Source organism: Athene cunicularia, assembly GCF_003259725.1.
Source record: "Athene cunicularia isolate RWA chromosome 3 unlocalized genomic scaffold, athCun1 chr3_part1, whole genome shotgun sequence".
NCBI lineage: Eukaryota > Metazoa > Chordata > Aves > Strigiformes > Strigidae > Athene > Athene cunicularia.
The window spans coordinates 119,450,191-119,470,319 of NW_020799097.1; the positions used below are offsets into that span (position 1 = coordinate 119,450,191).

A 20,129-nucleotide genomic window follows, 5' to 3' on the forward strand; every position below is an offset into this window, starting at 1 on the left:
TATATATATATATATATATATATATATATTTCATTTGTTGGGGTTTTTTGAAGTCTCATTTCCAGACAAATAATGCAAACCTTGTTGTCTGCTTCTTATCTTGTCATCATGGTTTGATTTGCCAATAATAAATATGTCAGTGACGCCACTCATAGAGGGTTTACAGATTGACCCTACTTTCCTTTTGTAGGTGACCCATCTGGTGACTGCAATATATTGTTTAACCTGAATTGCATGCTTGAAAGTGGTCACCATTACTAGTCATCTAAGGTACTGAAGGAACATTTCTCTATGTTCTTTTTCTCTTGGATTCTATTCTGTCTGAGAACATTTCAAGGTGTTTTCAGTACATCAAAGAATATGCCTTTATCTTTTGTAGATTTTTTTAGATGGAAGACCTGTGTTACTTAAATTTATTCTCAAAAATCCCCCAAAAAAACTTATGAAAAGATTGGTTCTGTCTTCAGGTATTAAAAATCTTATTAATTAAGTTAATCTAGTCTGTTTTGAGAGTCAATGCATACAGAATTTTAGGACTTTCTCTTCATCTGAACTCCTATGCAGTACTCAAAGTTATCTTGACAGATTGAGCAAAGTTTTAGATTCAATCTAATTGCTTTCACAACAAGTAGTCCCATGAACTTCATTCAGACTATACACAATGCAAAAATGGGCTACAGATAAAGAGCATTGTACAAGTCTTGTCAGTATCAGTATTTTAGGAATGAATTTTGGAGAGCAGCTTGGACATTAAATAGACTCAATAAAATAGGAAAACGGCGTTAAGACCTGACTTAGCGTAGGTGAGCAGCCATAGCATTTCGTCCTAGCCAGCTAACAGAGAGCCTGTGCTTGTGTGGTCAGTGGAGAGAGAGGTTGCTCCACAGAGCAATTCTGAGCAATGGTTACTTCATTGACATTGGCTCTGATGGAGCCTGTCTACCATCAAGAACTGCGTCAAGAATCTAAGGAAAATAGCTTCTTATTAATAGTGTGGATACCCTCTTTGCTTTTTCTTTGAACCTCTTGTGCTGCTTCAGCTCTGTTCTGGTTCACAGTTGAGCAGATTTGAAAAATGCTATCCCAGTTAAATATATATATATATATAAAAATATAGATAAATAGATATACACATATACTTTCAAGAGAGAGGTAGGGAAGGGTCTGTATGAAAGGTCTTACCTTTTTTAATTATCATTGGCCAACTTCATCTCAGAAAAAAAATAGAACAGAATGGTTTTGTTCCTGAGCAGATAACATTTCAAAACTTTTGTTTTTATTGTGTGGCTGAGCTAAAGTGGTTTCAAGTAAAAATGAACTGTAGGAGCCAAGGCTATAAATTGCCTGTGAGGTCCTAATCCAAGAGAGCATTTGAACATATTTCTAATTTCAAACTAAGTGACTTTGAAAGTACTGTTCTGTTTATGTGAGTTTAAGTGTTTGGCATGTTCAGGATTCTACCAAGATCTCTCTCAAAGCAGTGATAGGTCTCTTGTTTTGAGAAGGATCATTCTACTACTTTGAGAAGATTTCAGAGAGAGGGTAAACAAAGAAGAAACAAATAAAATTAATGCAAGTGATGTTTGAAAGAATACATGATGGTAAAGCTGTCTTTTGTGGACTTCTGCCTAAACTCCTCCTCTTATAACTGTGCAGACTGCAGTGGGTATAGAAGGCTCTCATATCAGAATGTTGTTGCAGGTAGTTTGTTCTCAGAATAAGTTAATATGGATTTTTTAATGTGGTTGTTTGTATTTTTACAAAACTTGCTGTATTAAGGAAACATTGAAGCTAAACCTTGCTAAATGTAAAACTGTTATTCTAACAATCCCAGAAAAGTAACTTAAGACTGTGTGTAAACAGTTCAAAAATCAACTTCAGTGAGAACTGTGAAGCCCTTCTCATGCTTTCTCTAAAATCATAATGCACATGCTGCTTGAACAGACATTCCCATTTAAGCACAAAAACATAGGAAGCTGGTAAAAACAGTAGCTAGTCTTCCTAGATTTGTCCTCCATAAGAAGTTTTAAGACTTCACTCCATTTTTAATTCCAGGCTCTTTTTAAGTATAATAATAATAAATCACTTTCTTACCATAACAGTGTCATTTAAGACACATTCCTGAGGCTTTTGTGGGACTTTCAATCTGAAAGAGAAATATTTTCCTTTTTTTAAGACCAAGCTAACTATTATCCCTTAGGAGCAAGATCTTGGGGTTATAAATGGTAGTTCTGTGAAAGCATCAGGCTCAGTAGTCAGAAAGCAAATCAAATACTAGAAATCGTTAGGAAGTGAACAGAAAGCCAACCATAGAACCTCAGTATGCTACTGCATAAAGCTGTGGTTTGCTGTCTCTGTGCAGTTCTGGTCAAAAACATTTAACAGAACTGGGAAGTGTCAGAAAAGGGCAACAAGGATCATTAAAAGCCCTCAAACCACTTCTGGGTGAAGAACTGTTGAGCTGTCTTCAGCTGCCAGAAATGCCTGTTATCTGGCTCCATCAGAGCTTAAAGGGGAATATTATAGAAATCTTTGAAATTATGTGTGACGTGGAAGAGTGGTCCGGGTTGGCTGTTCATTGTCTCTTCCACTACAAGATCTGCAGGGCATTGTATGAAGTTGGTAGCAGGTTTCCATCTAAATACAGGAGGCAGCTCTTCACATGGGAGGCTGCCTGATCCGAGGAACTCATTGAAAACGAGGCTGCAGATACTAAAACATTACACTCCCTTGCATTGTAGGAAACACTGGCCACATACAGAGGAGACATCATTGCTGGTTATTAGAAATACCCAAACTATTGTCTGATTCAGGTTGTCCTTATACTGAAATTATTTAGAAGCTGGGATGCTACTGTAAAGATGTTTGTCCTGCTTTCATTCTTCCCCAGACATCGATACCAGACCACTCTCATACAAAAGATTATGGGCAAAAGGGACCTTTCAGGTGGATGATAATACGAGTTGTTTAACATTATTTTATGTAATTAGTTATTTAGTATTCATTTATATTATTACTTATATGTCTATGGCCATTGTTGTATAATCATTAATACTGGACCTGTGGACTAGCAAATCATTGTACACATTTGTCTTGAATCAGAAACGTGCATATACTCATATTTTTATAAAGTTGGGCAGTGTTTACGATAGAGGTAGCATATAAGGAACTAACAAAGCCGTAACCTGTCTGTCTTCAGTGCTTCTGAGGACAGTAGGACTAAAAAGACATTAAGGGAAGACACTTAAGAGATTAACAAGAAAGAGTTGCACATATGCTCGGGGCATGTCTTTGAAGAGCAGTAGCTTGTGTGAATGTGTGAAAGTGGTTGTTTGCAGATGGTAGGCAGAAGGCAAAAAACACCGATACCATGATCTGCTTAGAGGTGAAAGACTTTTCAGTTCTGTGTGGTACATGGGATGGAAGTAGTCCCCGAAGGATCTTGGCAGCAAAAACTTAAGCATAAGAAAAATTCTTCAGAAAATTTCAGAGCACCTAGAGATGTAGAATGAGGACCCTGTTGGTCAGAGGGACAAGTTGTGAGGAACGATAGGACCATTCTGTATGTACCATGAAAGACAAAAGGGACCACAGGTGTAATTTAAATTAAAATAGTTTTTGTCAGCAGTAGTCTCTCCTGCAGGTACAAAAAAAGTAATTTTTAAAATTTCTTTGGCTAGTTAAGAAACCGATCAGAACATGGAAATATCAGGAAGTTTTGTTTTCCAGAAATAAACATTGGGTCTGAGACAACAATTCTTAAATGTTACAGAATTTAAGTAACTGGAAACCAGCTATTCAAGTAACTGGATTATTTGCAATGTTAGGGTATTTCATGTAAACTACCCCCAAAAACTCTCTATAATATGTGTTTTTTATGTTTTATTTGTTTTAATCTTCCTCTCAAAAGTGGGGGTTTTTTTAGCTTAATAAAAATTCTAACAAGAGGAATCTAAATAAATTTGAAATAGCATGTATTTCCTCTGTACAGTGAAAGGAATGACAACTTGAATGTGAAGTCCTTTTTTCCCATGCAAATCAATGTATTTTAATGGCTAGAGTGGGACTTGCCTACTATTGGAGGCAGGCTGACAAGCCTTTTGTCTGAGCCCATCCCGTCATTCTTTTGTTTATAATCAGCCTTTTCTAAGCAACGTAACTTAAAATTATTAAGGGAGAAATATGCAAATGATTATTTAACACTGTTTGCTGCTTGCTGATTGCAGATAATAATAAAATCAGGAATGTTACACATTTTTTAAGATAAGGCAGGTTATCGTGCCCTGAGCTCTCCTAGACTTTGCGCCAGGACGGTGACGGGGCCGTACAACATGAGCAACTAGTAGTTCCACTGCTCTGTTTATCTAACTAACTATTATTCCTTATGGAGATGATCTACGTGAGTAACAGGAGCAAATGTATCATTAGTGCTACTTAAGCAGCCAAGCAGGATTCCTGCCTTTTGAAATCTCCTGTGATTATGCCTTGGACCAAAAGACAAGATGGAGCCTGCACAGAACACTTGCAGGGTGATTCAGTCTGGAGGGCACGGTTAGGAGGTTATCTTTTAACGCCTCAGTTGTAGGGCTTTTTGTTTGTTTGAGGATTTTTTTTTTTTTTTTTTTTTTTTTTTTTTTTTTTTTTTAAGCAGACCTGAAAACCTGTGCCAACGCTTAAGCTGGAAAAGTAGCTCCATCCCCTTCACTTCCTTCTGTTATGTTTTAAGGCCTAGTATGAATTTCTAGCAGCATTTCAAGAAAGTAGTTATTTGGTCGTTCTTTCTTCTATACCACTTCAAAGCTTTAATTAGGGCCAGGGCTTGTTTTAAACTCAGTACTGTACAAACACAGAAATAAATGGTCCATTTTTCAGTTAGGAAAAGAGATAAAGAACTAAAGTTCACATAATTTACAATTTTCAGTTAAGAGCTTAAGAAGAAATACAGCCATGTAAATGAGAATTAGTCTGTATAAATATATGTATTTCATAATCCTGTCTACTTTCTGATAGGATATGGTATAAATTAGGAAACAGTTCATGGGAGGAATTTTCCTTCCTTGTTATCTCCTATTAATATCATTTTCCTTTTTTCACCTACCCTTTCATAAACAACTGATCCAGCTTATGATCGAAGGGTCAGGTTTGTTCCCAGTATTTCACCATTGCAGAAGTGTGCTTTGCAAAGCATGATTAAGCTTCTGGCAGATGGAACTGAAGGCATCAGGAGTAACTAAGGGTTATGTGACTTGTTTAAAACCTAAAATATCTCCAGTATATAATGTTATCTATGTCCATGCAAATATTTAGATACTTAAGATACTGTTATCCAGGCTTTGGCATGAAGAGAATTGACTTAAACTGTAAATTTTAGTCTTGTGTTTTTATAAAGTAAAAAGAAAAAAAACAGATTAAACTGAATTTTTTGTTAAAATGAATATACTCTTTTCTGAAAATTAGTAAACTACACAGGTACGTTATTATACCTGTGACATCCACAGCATATTTGCGGTATGAAAGCCTGATCAGCTGGTAGCAACTTTAAGGAGCATTTCCTTTCTTTCAAATGCTTCCTCAAAACCCACTTGTTTTGGAGCTCTCTTATGAACATGCAGTGTTAAGTGAGGCACCTACACACCATTACCACATGCTTCAATCCCTCTCTCTTGCCAATATGTATCATCCTACAAGTTTAGGCTGTGCTCTTGTAGTGGGCTCTGCAGGACCGTGATACCACCTGCATCATCCATTCTTGTAGAACGGTGTAAATAAATAATACACTTTCTACATCTTCTGTGCCTTCATCCTTCTCATAATAACTCACCCTATCGTGCTTTTGTTAAAGTGTGTATTGTTTCGGTTATATTATTTTTTTCATCTCTGACAAACATGTTACTAGAGTGAGTTTGTGACCTTAAGTTTCAAACATGGCAGGGAAGTTTGGGTGTTTTGTTCTGTTCCCCGCCCTCCTGAGGATACCTCTGACAAACTTCATTATCATAGAGTAATGGTTCTTATTCACCTTGGTGAGTCACATCAGTGATCCATAGGATCCCCAGTTGCTGTTCCTGTGTACAAGTGGCTTTTATGGGAATCTGTTCTTTTTCTTTCAATGACTTGTTGCATGTATCAATTTAATCCTCCTGCTTTTGTTTAACTTGAAGCAAGAAGATTATTTTGCTGTCTTCTTTGGGTCTCAGAATTCCAGATGAAAAATTGTATTAAAGTGTTGGCCAAATGTGTTGGCAGTTTAACCAGTATATTGCATTAGCGTATAAGAACCTGAAAGTCTGTATTGGCCGTAGTAGCATAAACCACCTTGTCCAAGCTGAAAGTGTCAAAGCTAAATAATGAACTGTGTGGATCATGGGAAGTGGATTTTCAAGCTTTTATCTGTGTAGTAGACTGACACTGACCCAGGAGCATGGGTAAGCCTATGAAGGCCTGCCAAAGTACAGTGTCTTTCGTGTTCCCTGTCTCCAGAGCGCAGTGGCAAGTTAATGGACGGAACTGGGTCATCAGATTTTGGAAAGGAGGAGATTTGCTTTGGGAAGTGTGGGAATCTGTGGAGGTGGCTAACATTGTGAAAGTCCACTTTTGATATGATCTTTGATTTTACTTTCCATAACACCTATATAATCCTGAAACACAGTAACACCTGCTGTACTCTGTTGCATACAACGGTTCAGCAGGGGGTGAAAAACTTTCAAAAGAATGTATTCCATTTTGTCTCTGAAACATGCAGGTATCTTCCTCTTTTCCTTTTTGACTTTAATCTTTCCCGGTAAGATGGCATACATTCTTTAGTTGTGCCCTCATTTCTCAGGGCAAACCAAGCTGTACTCAGCATAAAAATCAGAGCAGGTAGAGTATGGGTAAAAATTCTAATGTCTATACATACGACAAGTACAGAAGGTATCTGTGTATAAAGTGTATTAATAAAAATGTATCTAGTATATCACTTTTCATTCACCAGATCATGATGCTAGTCTGAATCCAGCACAATACAAGACGCTTTAAGGGCCATGATAACCTGACTTGACACTGCTAAGGTATTTAATGAAGAGCAGTGTAATTACTGCCTTTCTCATGTAGCTTGAGATGTAGCAGCTTGTGCCAGTGGAAGTTCCTTTGGATCAAATTTGCATCTGTCTGGTAGTGCTGTTTATGCTTGTTGGGGTGGTTGGTGTGACCAGCTGGGAGTGCTAGTGGACAAGTCTCATTCCAGCAGAGCATATCTGACCCCTTCTTTCCTCCACTGGAGAGAAGTGATACAATTGGTGCAGTATATAGGGTGTCCAAGGACTGACATATACTGGATAGATCTTCTGATAAATTAAATAATTCAAAAACTTTATTTAATAAATACCCCTTTTACTTTAAACTTGGGAAAATGCAAGCTGATGTGCTTTATCAGCTCTACTCAACATATATCTCTGTCAGAAACCTCCCACTGTCAGTACTGATGTGTATTGTATTGCTTCTGCAACACCTCAGCTACTACCTATAATGTTGCCCTTATAATTAAATTAATTCAAAGCCAGGGCTCATTTTGCAAATCCTTGTCATTCAGGTTTTGGTTTTGCAAACGAAAGCCCCGTTGATTCCAGTTTGTATTCCAGGATTTGTAGGCAGTAGTGATATACAATACCATCTGCATTCACTGTTAGGATTAGCAAATAAGTAGAAATTGGTCACTTTCAGAATGTGTCATCCTTCGCCATCACAAAATCAATAAAAATAGGTCAAAAATATGCTGTTCCTTTCTGGTTCATCTAATAGATGCTTGAACAGAATAATCTGTAGTGAGTCAAGCTTTCTCGTTTGTAAAAACAGAAAACATATGATGCAACCCCAAAAAGCAATTTAACTCCACCCGTGTAGTGTTAAATTTACCCCTGGAAGAGTCAGGGACAATTTTCTCATGCCTTAAAATGCCTGTCTTGCAAAGCACACTCAGCTTGTTTCATACGCTTTCACAAACCTCTTTCTAATTCATGCTTTGACCATAGTGTGGTTGGCTTCAAGTTTCCAATTCCGACTTCATCTTTTCTTTGTGTGCCGATAGCTGTCAAGTGACAAAATAACATCTGCAGGGAATGCTAGGGCAGCTGACCATGCTGGAACCCTCAGTTGTCGATGGGTGCTGTAATCAGATGGAAGACTAACTGGGCCCAAAACGCAGAAAATATAGAACTAACCATAGAAATACACCCTGAGACCTACGGGGCTTGCAAGTTAAGATGTGGATTCTCACACACATCTCCAGTGAGCGGCTCAATTCTGAAACACCATGTGGTTTTGTATTTCAAGGAGCTTGGCTACTAAGTGGTGGCTGTGTGCAGAGCCAGCACATATCCTTGTGTACCTTGGGATCTACAAAAGCAAAAAGTAGCCATACACAAAGAGCCTCATGCAGTCAGCTCATATCTACTGGAGGTTCTGCAGAGCCAAATTTTCTGTGTCATGTTACCTAACTTATCAGAGCCCAGAGCTAGAGACAGCCCAGCTCAATGTACATCCAATGTGATACAACGAGTGCAGAGGCACTCTTGAGGCTCTGCAAGAGTTGGCTGAAGTCTAGCAGAACCCGGGCAGGATCTGTGTAAAAGCACGGCACCACTGATCTTTACTGTCCATGTAACCCAGGTTTTTCCAGAAGCCTTACTCCTTATCTCACTGGTTATTGGAGAGTTACCTGCCTGCATGATTTTTTTTGTGTTCTGTTTCCAAGTGAATATCACTCTCACTTTGGATATTTAATGAGAAAAAGTAATAAAAACACTACCTCACTGTAATCAGCTGAGTTACTGTTGTTGCTGAAACTGTACTGCTGCCATTTTTATTTGATTTTTTTTTTTTTCAATGACCTTTCCTCCATGATGAAGGTAAGATCATCTTCCTGACTCATTATTCCTGTTGAGACACTCTAGCCAAGCTTCAGCTTTCCTTCATTCATCTGCCCGTTGTCCATCACAGTGAACACAGATTTCTTGTTCCCATCAACTGTAATTCACTTTGCCTATGTTATTGTGACATCAATTTGTGAGGCGCAAGTGAGGTGAGGTATTCATTTCCCTATTTTTTTTCCCCTCCGTTCCCTGCTTACAGCCGCATTCATAGGGGAAATGCTCTGTCAGAATCCACAGGCCACTCTCTTTTCTTCCCCACAGATCATCCTGTAAGAGTCTCTTCTTCCTTGGTACCTGCAATGCACAGCCAGGCAACCAAAGACTAGAGAGCTGGCAAGTTGAGATGATTCATTACTGTTCAAAGTTATTTGTTATCTCAGTCTCTTAACAACACTCTTTTGTTTGTTGCCTTCTGTATTTTGTCATCCTCCATTGTGAGTTGGGAAAGGTATTGCTTTTGTTGGATAGTTGAAGCACCTTATTTGTTTGGAGACTCCAGGCACTAATATTAGATAAGTAACGTGGTGATAAAGAAGGCTCTCTAGTGTTGCCTTATCATTAATGTTTGACTGTTGAGAGGGAGGGGAGTGTTATCATCAGTTAAGGAGTGTGGCATAGCTTTTAGCTTCCAAAGCAGAAAAAGACAGAGTACACCTTTGTTTGTCTATCCATATAAAATCATAGCTAAGGATTTTGTACACATACATAGGCACCCAAGAAAAATTGAAATAATTTTGTTGCCATCAGGTTTTGCTTTCACATCCAGAGAGAACTCAAGAATGCCTAAGTCCAACATTTCCTATAAAAAGGAGGTATTTTTGTCCTCATTGCAGGGGGAGAAAAATTACTTTTCCGTATAAACTTCATTGAAAGTTGTTGTTATGGAAAAAGGAAACTTTTTCCTAAAGCAATTGCTTTGCTACCATAACAGCAACAGTATTTGTTAGCATTAGTTATAGCTGGTGTCCATCCTTGATTTTTCTTGCATTATCCCACATGCACAAGATACAAATGGAAAACCTTCATTAGAACTTCATGTCATATAGCTTAAAATGATGCACTTCTAGCCTGTTCTTTTGTATGTTTTATGTCCTTACAATTAATAACTTTCACAGTTCAATGAGATTTAAGATTCCCTGTGCTTATTTCTGCAGGTACTCTAGACAAACATGTAGAACTAGAGGAACTTGTGGCCAGGTTCCTTGGTGTGGAAGATGCTATGGTGTTTGGCATGGGCTTTGCAACTAACTCGATGAATATTCCAGCCCTTGTTGGGAAGGTGAGTACTTCTTTAAGGAACACATAGAACAATTATTTATTAATTGTTTTAACAACTATTGAAGTATTCTGGGCACAAATTAAGTGGAAAGGCTTCTTTGAGGAACAAAACTTGGTATCAGGAATGCATGAGTCATAAGGCTGATGACCTTGTGACCTTAAATATGTTCCTTCATAATTTTTTCTATGTCTGGATGTTGCTATCACATGTACCATACCTAACACCTCTTTAGGAATGAGTGATGTGGTTGTTTAGCCTCTCTTGACAAAGTTGCTCCTCTCTGAAAAGTAAGCAAATGTTGCACCCCATGTCTCAGGTGAGCATGAAGTATTTGGACTACTTACAGAGATATTTTCCAGCTGCCTGTGGTGAAAAATGATTAGGGTATTTTTTACAACACTTTCAGAAAAGAGAAAGCACAGTGTTTAGCCTTTCTGATGAACAGATCTCCATCCAGCCCTGCAAAGAAAGCTGTGAGCAAAATGCAAGTCTAAAGTTGTGACCATATGATAAAAGTTGCGTTCTTATTTGGTGTTGAAGGGACTTCATCTCCCGTTTGGGATACCTAACACAAAGTCATGAAAATCCATCATTCTGTCAACACAACTCCTGACATAACAAGTAGATATACTGTGCTGTTCGCTGAGAAAGTGGGTAGCTCCCCTTTAGTTCATTCGAGTGTGAAACAGTGTGAAGTGTGTCATGCAAGTGTGAAACAGTGTTTCCCTCTTGGTGGAGGTGGAATCAACTCACTGTGTAGTGTACGATCAAGACTTTTTCTGAAGCACTGATGTAGAGGTGGAGTCACTTCTCCACTCACTATTGAAGATGAGTTGAACTTTTGCAAGAGATTTCTAAAATCCTTGTATACAAGGGTTGAGTAGGGAGAACTGCTTCAGCTGCCCAGAACACGAACTGCCCAGAACAGTCTGCAATGGTGCTGGAGAAGTTGTCCAGCAATTTCAAAGGGAACAGACACAGAGAATGAATAAAGGTAAATTTATGAAATTGCAGACATACGTAACAGTGTAAGATACTTGTCCCTTGCTTAGCTACAATTTTCCCTCACTTAGCTGGCCTCTTGTAGAGACTCAGGCCTCTGTCAGAGGTGGGATATTTAGATCTAAGTGGAACATATAAAGATGTTACTTACATGTATTATATAGAATTTAACACTGTAGTATGTATTAATATGTAGTATTATCATAAATTATATGTATTACAGATATTATGTAATTTCCCTGTGCTGGGGAAATTTACTCCTAAATTTTCTTCTATAATTAAGCCTAGCAACCACATTTTCTTGTCAAGATGCATATACTCACTGTTAGTTCTGCATGCCAGTGTTTAGGCAGATTTGTGCATCTCTCAACTTAGGCATAATCTGTGTTTTCAAAATAATTATTTACTTAACGTTGTATTACCCTCTGGGTACTGAAACCACAGCACGAGATGTATATTAGAAAGCAGAACTAACTTAGGTTTCCAGCTTGAATTTCAACTGTGAATCCTGGCTCCTGTTAATACAATAGACAACGTTACTTCTCCTGCATTTCTCTTTTAGTTTCTAAAAAGTGTTTCAGCTGAGTTAATTCATGAAAAATGTACTACAGGTGAACTGTATATGAATTTACCAGAGAGACTCTGCCTAGTGCTTCGGCTCCACTCATACCTCAATAGAGATTTTTGAGGCATCTGTCTGTCCTGATCTCATTTCTGCAGCCCAAAGTGCTGATGTCAGTCCAGCTTCAGTATCACTCCTCCTTACATGACTGTTATACAGCCTTAATCTAAGGGTGGTGACTGCATTTTCCTTACAGCACAAAATAGACTGTAAACAGGTGGTAGAGGAAGCAACATCACTTGATTTTACTATAAAGCAATCTCTACTAGGGTTACTCGCTACTTGCCAGTTACAGAAAATATTTGGCCCCTTTGCACCACCTGGAAATGCATGAGACTGATCCAACAGTTTCTGCCTGCCTTTGCAGTGCGTCCTGGCACCTGCAGAAAAGGGGCAGAAAATCCAGTTCATGTTTAATACTTACAGCTTAACTGGCGTAGTGCTATCTGGCAAACACACATGTATGCTGACACACACACACACATGCATGTCATCAGCGTCCAAATTCATGCAGATGCTTATTGTACTCCTTCTCCACAGGGCTGCCTCATTTTAAGTGATGAGTTGAACCACACTTCTCTCGTTCTTGGTGCGAGGCTTTCAGGTGCTACTATTAGAATCTTCAAGCATAATAGTGAGTATTGAAGTTGGAAGTATTTAGAGACAGAGTTGTTCACACCTCAAAGGCAAGAACGCTTCATAACAATGCTTACTTTGCTGTAAGTTCCCAGATATTACATTTTTCCAGGCAGAAGTTTAACTGTTCAATATTATGAGTGATTTCTGATGGGGAAAAATTAATACTGTAATCGTATGAGTGCTATTGTGCATGATTTGGGTCACCACATTGGACCTTAATTTCAAAATCCAGAGTCTTAATCTCATTGCTGTCTTTTTGACACACTGAATGACTGTGTGCTGTCATAAAGGTTTTATTTTTATTGTCACTATTGCCAAAATAATACAAACATACTTACAAAAATGTACTCCATATTTCCTGCCTCTGTTTCTAGCAGGTTCAGTGCAACCAGTTACATTAATGTGGCATTGCTTCGAAATGGTCACACTGAATTCCCAGGGGGCTATACCAAAGATGCAAGTGCTTATATTAAGAGCATCATTCCAAATATATTCTTTAAAGTATAATTTTAATATAGAAATCACACATTAACTTTGTAATCATATAATTATTTTCTAAAATACTGATGCTTTTTAACTTTTATTTAGTTAATGCTGCTGTGGTTGCTGTCAGAGACATTGTGGCTGGCTTTGATGACAAGAGCTTGTTCTTTTCCCATATTCCCAATGGCAATTCCCCTCTCCATCCCCACTGCTGCCACCAGGCAGCGATTGCAACAGAGGTTAAGAAGCTAGAGAAGTGGTGAGGAATGAGAAAAGAGTTCTGATCACCTTTGTTAATAGCTAACACAGTCCCTTCTCTTTATTAAGTGTTGTGTTCAGCCCTGAGGTGACCAGAAATGAATTATGCATATGCTATAAAAAGGCCTAAGGATCTGTTGGAATGAAAAGCACACTATAATTATAATATAAGGTGTTGCTATAATTAATATCTATTCATAATTTGGCCAAGAAGCAATTTCTGAGGATCATTCAATAACTAAAGATCGTCTGAACCTGAATGTTTTTACAGAAGTAATTATTCATGGATTAGCCTGTAGCATACCCCAACTTGGTTCATGTCCACAGATCTGGATATCCTAGTGATGGTTGCTATACCAGTCTTTTTTTCAACTCTTCCTGTGTTTGTTCAATGCCTTATCCTATTCAGACTTAGGTTTGCCTCACATCTGGCAGGATGGTCTCTCACTACCCAAACCCAGATGTTCTCAGCCTCTCCATCCATCTATACTTCATGCAGCTCACCTGGCTTGTGTTGCTTCCCACAGCATTTCAAAGAACATTCCAGTTTGAAGAGTGTATTACTGCTAGGGAAACAGTGGAGACATCACTTGGAGCTGTTGTTCTCACTTTAAGGAATTTGGTCTCTAACCATCCATCAGTATTTCATTTTGCTCCCAGGAATCTGACACCTAACCAGCCTCTGCTTGAGCTTATCATAAATTTAGGTTGATGTTCTTTTGAATAATGTGTGAACCTGAAAAAAAGTGACCCATCCAACAGTCGCTAAGCCAGCACTGGAAAATGTAGACAGTCCCTTTAAAGGGTCTCAGCAAACATCAGTGGAAGCCCATCCAAGTTGCTCTGGAAAAACTCATTGCATTCTAGATTAGAGATCTGATTTGCCAAAGTCCATCTTGTGTGCCATTTCTGAGACATCGTCTTAACTTATTTTCAAAATGAACTGTGGAAACTTATGCAAATACTGTTTGGAATTTGAGTGTCAGCTTTTGTCATCACAGTTGTGTAGGCTTGGAGTCGTAATCCAAGTTACATTTAGAGAACGCTTCATGTGAAGAAGCTTCATGCATTCATGCTCTCTCAGCCCCCTGTCAGTCTCTCAGTTCTGAGGTCCATGGTTAGAAAGTCCTTTCTTTTGAATATTTCCTTAATCGGACCCAGGAGTTACACATCACCAACAGCTTTTAAAATCACCTATGCAGGAATGTAAATATGTGCCTTTTGCTTTAGAGAAAATAGGATGTGTACTGAGAGAGGATAGCAGTGGAAAGCGTAATCCAGCAGCACTGCCATTGTAGGATGCATGGTTTCACTCAAAACAAAGTAGACAGCTTTGTTCTCTGTAGATCTGTCAGGGAGTAGTGTAATACGAGTCAGTACAGAAAATTAATTAAGGGCACGCATAACCAAAACTTCCAGCTTGTGTTAGGAGAGTTGAGCAGGTGCTTCTTTGTTTTGTTAGATCAGCGCTGTGTTGCTTACAGTCCCAGATTATCCTTCTTGCTAATGTGTGGGTATATAGCATGTATACAGGCATGCACATGCATGCCCAAATTGTCAGAGTATGTCACTGCTGTCATACTTATGAACAGGGGAATTAAGCCATTATCTATGTCATACTGCATGATGCAAAAGGAAGATTCCTGATGCTGTATTGGCTCTGTGGATGAATAGAAAACTTTACACCTTGAGTTACTAATTGAAGATCTTTAATAAGCATTAATTTCAGCATCAGGTAGTAAAGTGTTTTGTCTTTATAAAATCCTGCTCTGTATCCTAGTAGAAAAAGGCAATCCCCTCTGCCTCTTCTTTCCAAGAACAGGGGATTGAAGTGTGTCGTTTCATATCAGGAAATCAATGACCTGTTAAAGAGCTTGGCCCTGGGCATCAACCAGAGGATGTTGCTGCGTCAAAGGCTTGGTTAGGGCCCTCTGATGAGCAGTCAGAACAGTTCTCCAGCAAGGTGCAGAAACAAAGAATAAATGAGTCCTATCCCAAAGAGGATTAGTGCTTAATGTACATTTCATTCTTACTTGTATGTACAAAGCCAAGTTGCGTGCTGGTGAGAGTTGGCTAGTCTCCTCTGGAGCTATGCCAAGTTACACACACATACTGTTTGACCAGTATTGCTCTACACTAAAGATAATAAAAGAGATGCCAAGCCGCACCACCACTAGTGCCTGAGACATGCTTTCTGAGCAGGAGAATCAAAAATCAAGTCAAATCAGACAGTAGATTTTGAAGTTAACATTTTGCTATTAGAATGCAGCTTGAGAAAGCAGTCTCCATGCTCCTCGTTGCTTACATCAGCCTCTTTTGGAATGCTGTATAATACCCGTGATAAAACTGCCTAGAACATATTTACTTTGGCTCCAGCTTCCTTGGTTGCACATGTATAGAAGAGATACTGAGAGAAGGGTGAGGTGTGAATGTTTGTTGCAGTTATTATAAATGGTTATCAAAATGAGGAGGAATAATTATGTAACAATTTCGTGAAGCAATGTTATATTTTCTGAACCAGCTACTTCCTTAATATTATACAAAAAACATGCACAGGTGTGTGCTAGTAATTTCCCTTTCTAACAGACTTGGCATTGTAAACCTCTCTCCCATCCCTTTTTACCCCCTGTTATGGAAAAACTATTTTAAAAATAAAAATTACAGGAAAATGTATTCTACGATAAAAATATTTCAACAGAAACGGGAGTGAAACCTGCCATTTTAAACTTGCTACTGAAGTATATTTGTCTTTTGAAAGCTATGCTGTAGCTAATTCTGTAAAACTGTGGTATTTTGTTTCAAAGCATGTAATTTGTAATACAGGATCTATTTGTCATTACACAAAAGTAAATAATTGCGCTTATTTCACTAGTAAGCCAAGAAGTAATCTCTATTACCTTGATTATGTATAATATAATTGTTATTCTTACACAAGTTAATGAAATTCTATTTCAGTAAGTGGGAAGCTGTCCTAGGCATTACACTTTCCACAAAATATCTGAATGTTTTTCTAGAACAGATGAAATTTTTAGACCTCTATGCTTCTCCTAAGTAAAATAAAAGGCACCTAGATGCTTCTCTTTTTTGACAGAAACATCGCACAGGTGTATGAGAAGGTTTTCAACCCCTAAGGTGAACAATAGAACAAAAATGTGCTGTGGACCTATAAGTACATTTTTATTTGGACATAGGGATGTGCCCTGCATCCTGCCTGCCAGTGAACAATCCCTCCCTTGTAAACAGACAGGAATTTACAGGCCTGAGAGAAATGGCCTGGGCTGAGAGAAATGCACAGGCACACACCCAGAGATCATCTATGTGAGAAAAATTTAGGAGAATACTCCATTTCAGCCCTGTAACTAAACACTACTGAACAGGGCATTCCCTTCCTGTAGGCTCTCATTAGCACTATTGCTAGTCTTCACCCTGCCAAGGTCACGCAGTGTGCCACGGAGTATTTGGCCTTTAAGGGACTTTCTCTGTTCCAGGGACTTGTGAGTTTTTGTGGGTGCTAGCAGCAAAGCTCAGCTCCCTGGAGCCCCTGTTCCGAGGAATGTGTGTAGGGGGATTTTTAATTTTTTTTAATTTTAGGACCTGAGCAGTCCTAAATTTACGCAGTACTGCTTTTAATGGGCTAAAATCATTCTGACCTGCCCATAAAGCACCTGTCTTTTGTCTCTCCTGCTCTGGTGTGGGCACCGTTCAAGCTACTATTCCCCAGGTAGTGACTTGTTTGGGAAGCTAGAGAAGAGCTGCAATTCTACACTTGAAATGCAGCCAGCACCACGGTCCAACAGCTACTATGCAGTGGGAGGAAGGTGGGAGGCTAAAACATCTCCCCACCTGTGTGGCAGTAGTGGCCTTGTCTTGTTTAGTTTTGTGCCAGGAGTCTGATGTTACCCTTACCAGGTCTGGGCTCCAGGGAGCATTTCCACCCTCCCTAAGTGACCAACATGGGAGGCTTTCAGCTATATGGGGACTACAGTCTTGGATGTTTTTATTTCCTGGCCTAGGGAGAGATTGACTTATCACCCGCTCTTTTTCATTTCTAAGAAACTCGTTTATTAATACCATATATTTTAAAGCACTTTTTCAGAACCTCTGACTTTTATCTTGGTTAAATATTAGCCAAAATGCCTTGACCCTTCCAATAAAACTTGAAAAGCAAACCCAAATAGCTAACCATTAATCAGCTTGTGATTTTATCAAGAGTTTTCTGTCACAGCCAGTTCTGGGTCTTGTATTGGCATCAAGTGCAGCAGGTTTGGGTCTTATATGGCTATCAAGTGAAAGAGTATTTCTGTTCATTCAGTAGATGGATGAATGTGTTACTCTACATCCAAGTGAATTCTGTTCATATCAGCCTGTATAAGAAGGTGCTGTACAAGGCTTAGGATTTGTTTATTCCTTCTAATTCTACTAAATTTTTCCCATATATCTAGCATCAAGCAACCCAGTTGCAGTCACATTTTCAGGTTTAGATTTTTCAATTGAAAATCTAAACAGCGTGAGCAGTCTGTGGGTATGTCGTGACTATGCACAGAAATCAGGCCACGTGGAAAATAATTTTCCAGTTGTCTTCATTGCGAGGGCACATCAACATGAAATCAGAACAAGTGATACTACAAGGAGGGCAGGCAATTGCGAGGCACAACCAAGCACCTTGGTTAGATGAAAATCTGGCCTCTGATCTGGTGCTTGAATCCACATCTGAAATGGGAATCACAGTAGTACATTCCTAGCTCCTCCTTACGTACCTTTTCAGAGTGTTGTGAAAGTAGCAAGGGGTTTTCTGGGTACTCACAAATTAGGTGGTTGATGGCAGAAGTGTGTCATGCAGGTGTGAGTTGTTCAGGTTTCCATATCAAAATATAGTTTCCTGCTTGCACAACTGCTGTGAATTTATGTTAATCCAACTGTCATTTCTCAGTCTACTCAGTCAAATTAATGCTTTGGAGTTCAGATATGTGTGCCATGAGGACACCTTAAAGAGAAAACACAGCTACCTGGAGAAGTTGTAGTTAAAACTGAAAGAACTTTTAGACAGCAGAAGCAGACTTACCTTTCAGTGCAAATATATTCTCTAGCAAAAAAAAAAAAAAGAAGGAAAGAAGAGTGTAAAACTGTAAGTGCATGTCTTTAAGCAAGAAAGCAAATAAAAGAGGGGGGAAACAACAGAAAGCAAAAAGTCTCTTTGGTTGCAAAAACCAGAGTTTGCAGTGGCTTACTGCAAGATGGTTCCTTAACTTATATTTTTTCCAAATGTATTAGTGGCCCTTGAATTTAAGAAGGGAGGGCAGTGTTTTAGCTATTTCAGAGCAGGATGAAAGGCACATTACCCACTAAGGTTTTGTCCTCCTTGAAGCCTCTGGCCACTATCAGAGACAGGATTATTGCACCAGATAGGTGGACCGCAGCCTAATCCAGTTTGGCATGTATTTCCCTGTGACACATACAGACGCTGCCACAGAGAGAAGACTGGAATATCCTGCTTCAAGCATGCTGTGTCTGCATTTGCCCTCTCTGATTTGAGAAAGTCATGTCTGACTTGCCAAGTGTAGAGGAAGCTTTCCTGAGTGAGTGCTCTTTACTTTCACAGAGATATATGTTTATCAAGGGGAGTCTCAGACTGTCACTGTGGCTGCAGTAATCACCACTCCCACCACCCCATTCCAAATGAAGATATTCCAAGCTGTGATTTCAGGGAAATTACTCTAGACATGCTTTTGCTGTTCAGAGATGTGCCAGCAGCCAGGAACTTTTCAGACGCTAGTTTTCACTAGAATGAAACCCACCTTCTACAGTCCTACAGTTACTGTTTGGATCAACAAAACCCTTGCGGTGCTTTCCCTTTGTTGCTTTAGGGATCTGCAAGGAGGGACAGCATTGGAGGTAGCCACTCGAGTCACCCACAGAAGGCCAGTGACAAGGAAAGGTACCAGCGGGGGGGAGATCAAGAGAGGAGGAGGTGGATGCTGCAGCAGATGCACTGCAGCAGGCTAAAGGTGGGTGTATGAGAAGCTGAGAAGGAACAGGTAGCCACAAAGTCTGCATGAACTTGCATGAGGGTGCAAAATGGGAGAAACTGGAAACGAGAGTGGCAAACACAAGGTGAAGGAAAGATTGTGATAAGGGGAGTAGTAGCCTGTTTATTTTAATTAAAAATGATTCAGCTGACATCGTGCAGGAGATTTCCAACCCACGCAAAGGAATGGTGATGACATCCCCAGCATTGCAATGTAAAGATGAGGGGTGGAGACGCCGAGTCTCCCTGTGAGGAGGCACTGAGCGTGCCTAGGAGAGGGTAGGTGCCCCTCCAGGAGCCTGGAGTCCCACCTGCACTGGAGGCAGCATGACACACAGCTGCCTGCCCAGGTCCAGGCTCCCTTCAACCCACTGGCAGTTTGTGCTGTTGGTGTTTCTGGTGAAGTAACTCTGAAGGATGCCAAACAGGGATTACAAGTCTATATTTAATTCTAAAAAAAAAAACCTAAGAGAGCCACTGTCCCTGCTTAGGAGACTTTATGCTCCATATCTAGACAATATGCCATAGGTGGAAGGTGATGCAAGGGTGGATTTGGTTATGCTTTGGCTAATTATTCAAGTGAAATTCTTAACACCACCTCCTGGGCTGGTGAATGGTTGTTAGCCATTACCGCTGAAAAGCTTGGGCTGGTGATGGTCAAACAAAGAAGGACAGTTATTTTTCCCATAACTGGTTATTCAAGATGGACTTGTGCAACTCATCATCTCAATGTCTCGGTGTTTCATTTCAGTCTAACTATATTTAATGAGCAATAATTCAATATCAGAAAGTGACATGGGGTTGCACTGGCATTCAGTATATCCCACATTGGAAAGTCTAACAAGTACGTATGGAGCACTGCATCTTGACTTTGAATAACAGAAGCAGCATTTGGGGGGGGCGGGGGAGGGG

The 20,129-nt window shown here is 39.4% G+C and overlaps 1 protein-coding gene across 1 annotated transcript in view; it reads left to right on the top strand.

Moving 5' to 3' along the window:
* The window catches only part of SPTLC3 (serine palmitoyltransferase long chain base subunit 3), a 91,052-nt gene that overhangs the window by 40,977 nt on the left and 29,946 nt on the right, over positions 1-20,129 (top strand). Inside the window, exons 6-7 of the mRNA XM_026845360.1 lie at positions 10,064-10,188; positions 12,353-12,446. Coding sequence (XP_026701161.1) covers positions 10,064-10,188; positions 12,353-12,446 — 219 coding nt within the window. The remainder of the gene's footprint in view (positions 1-10,063; positions 10,189-12,352; positions 12,447-20,129) is intronic.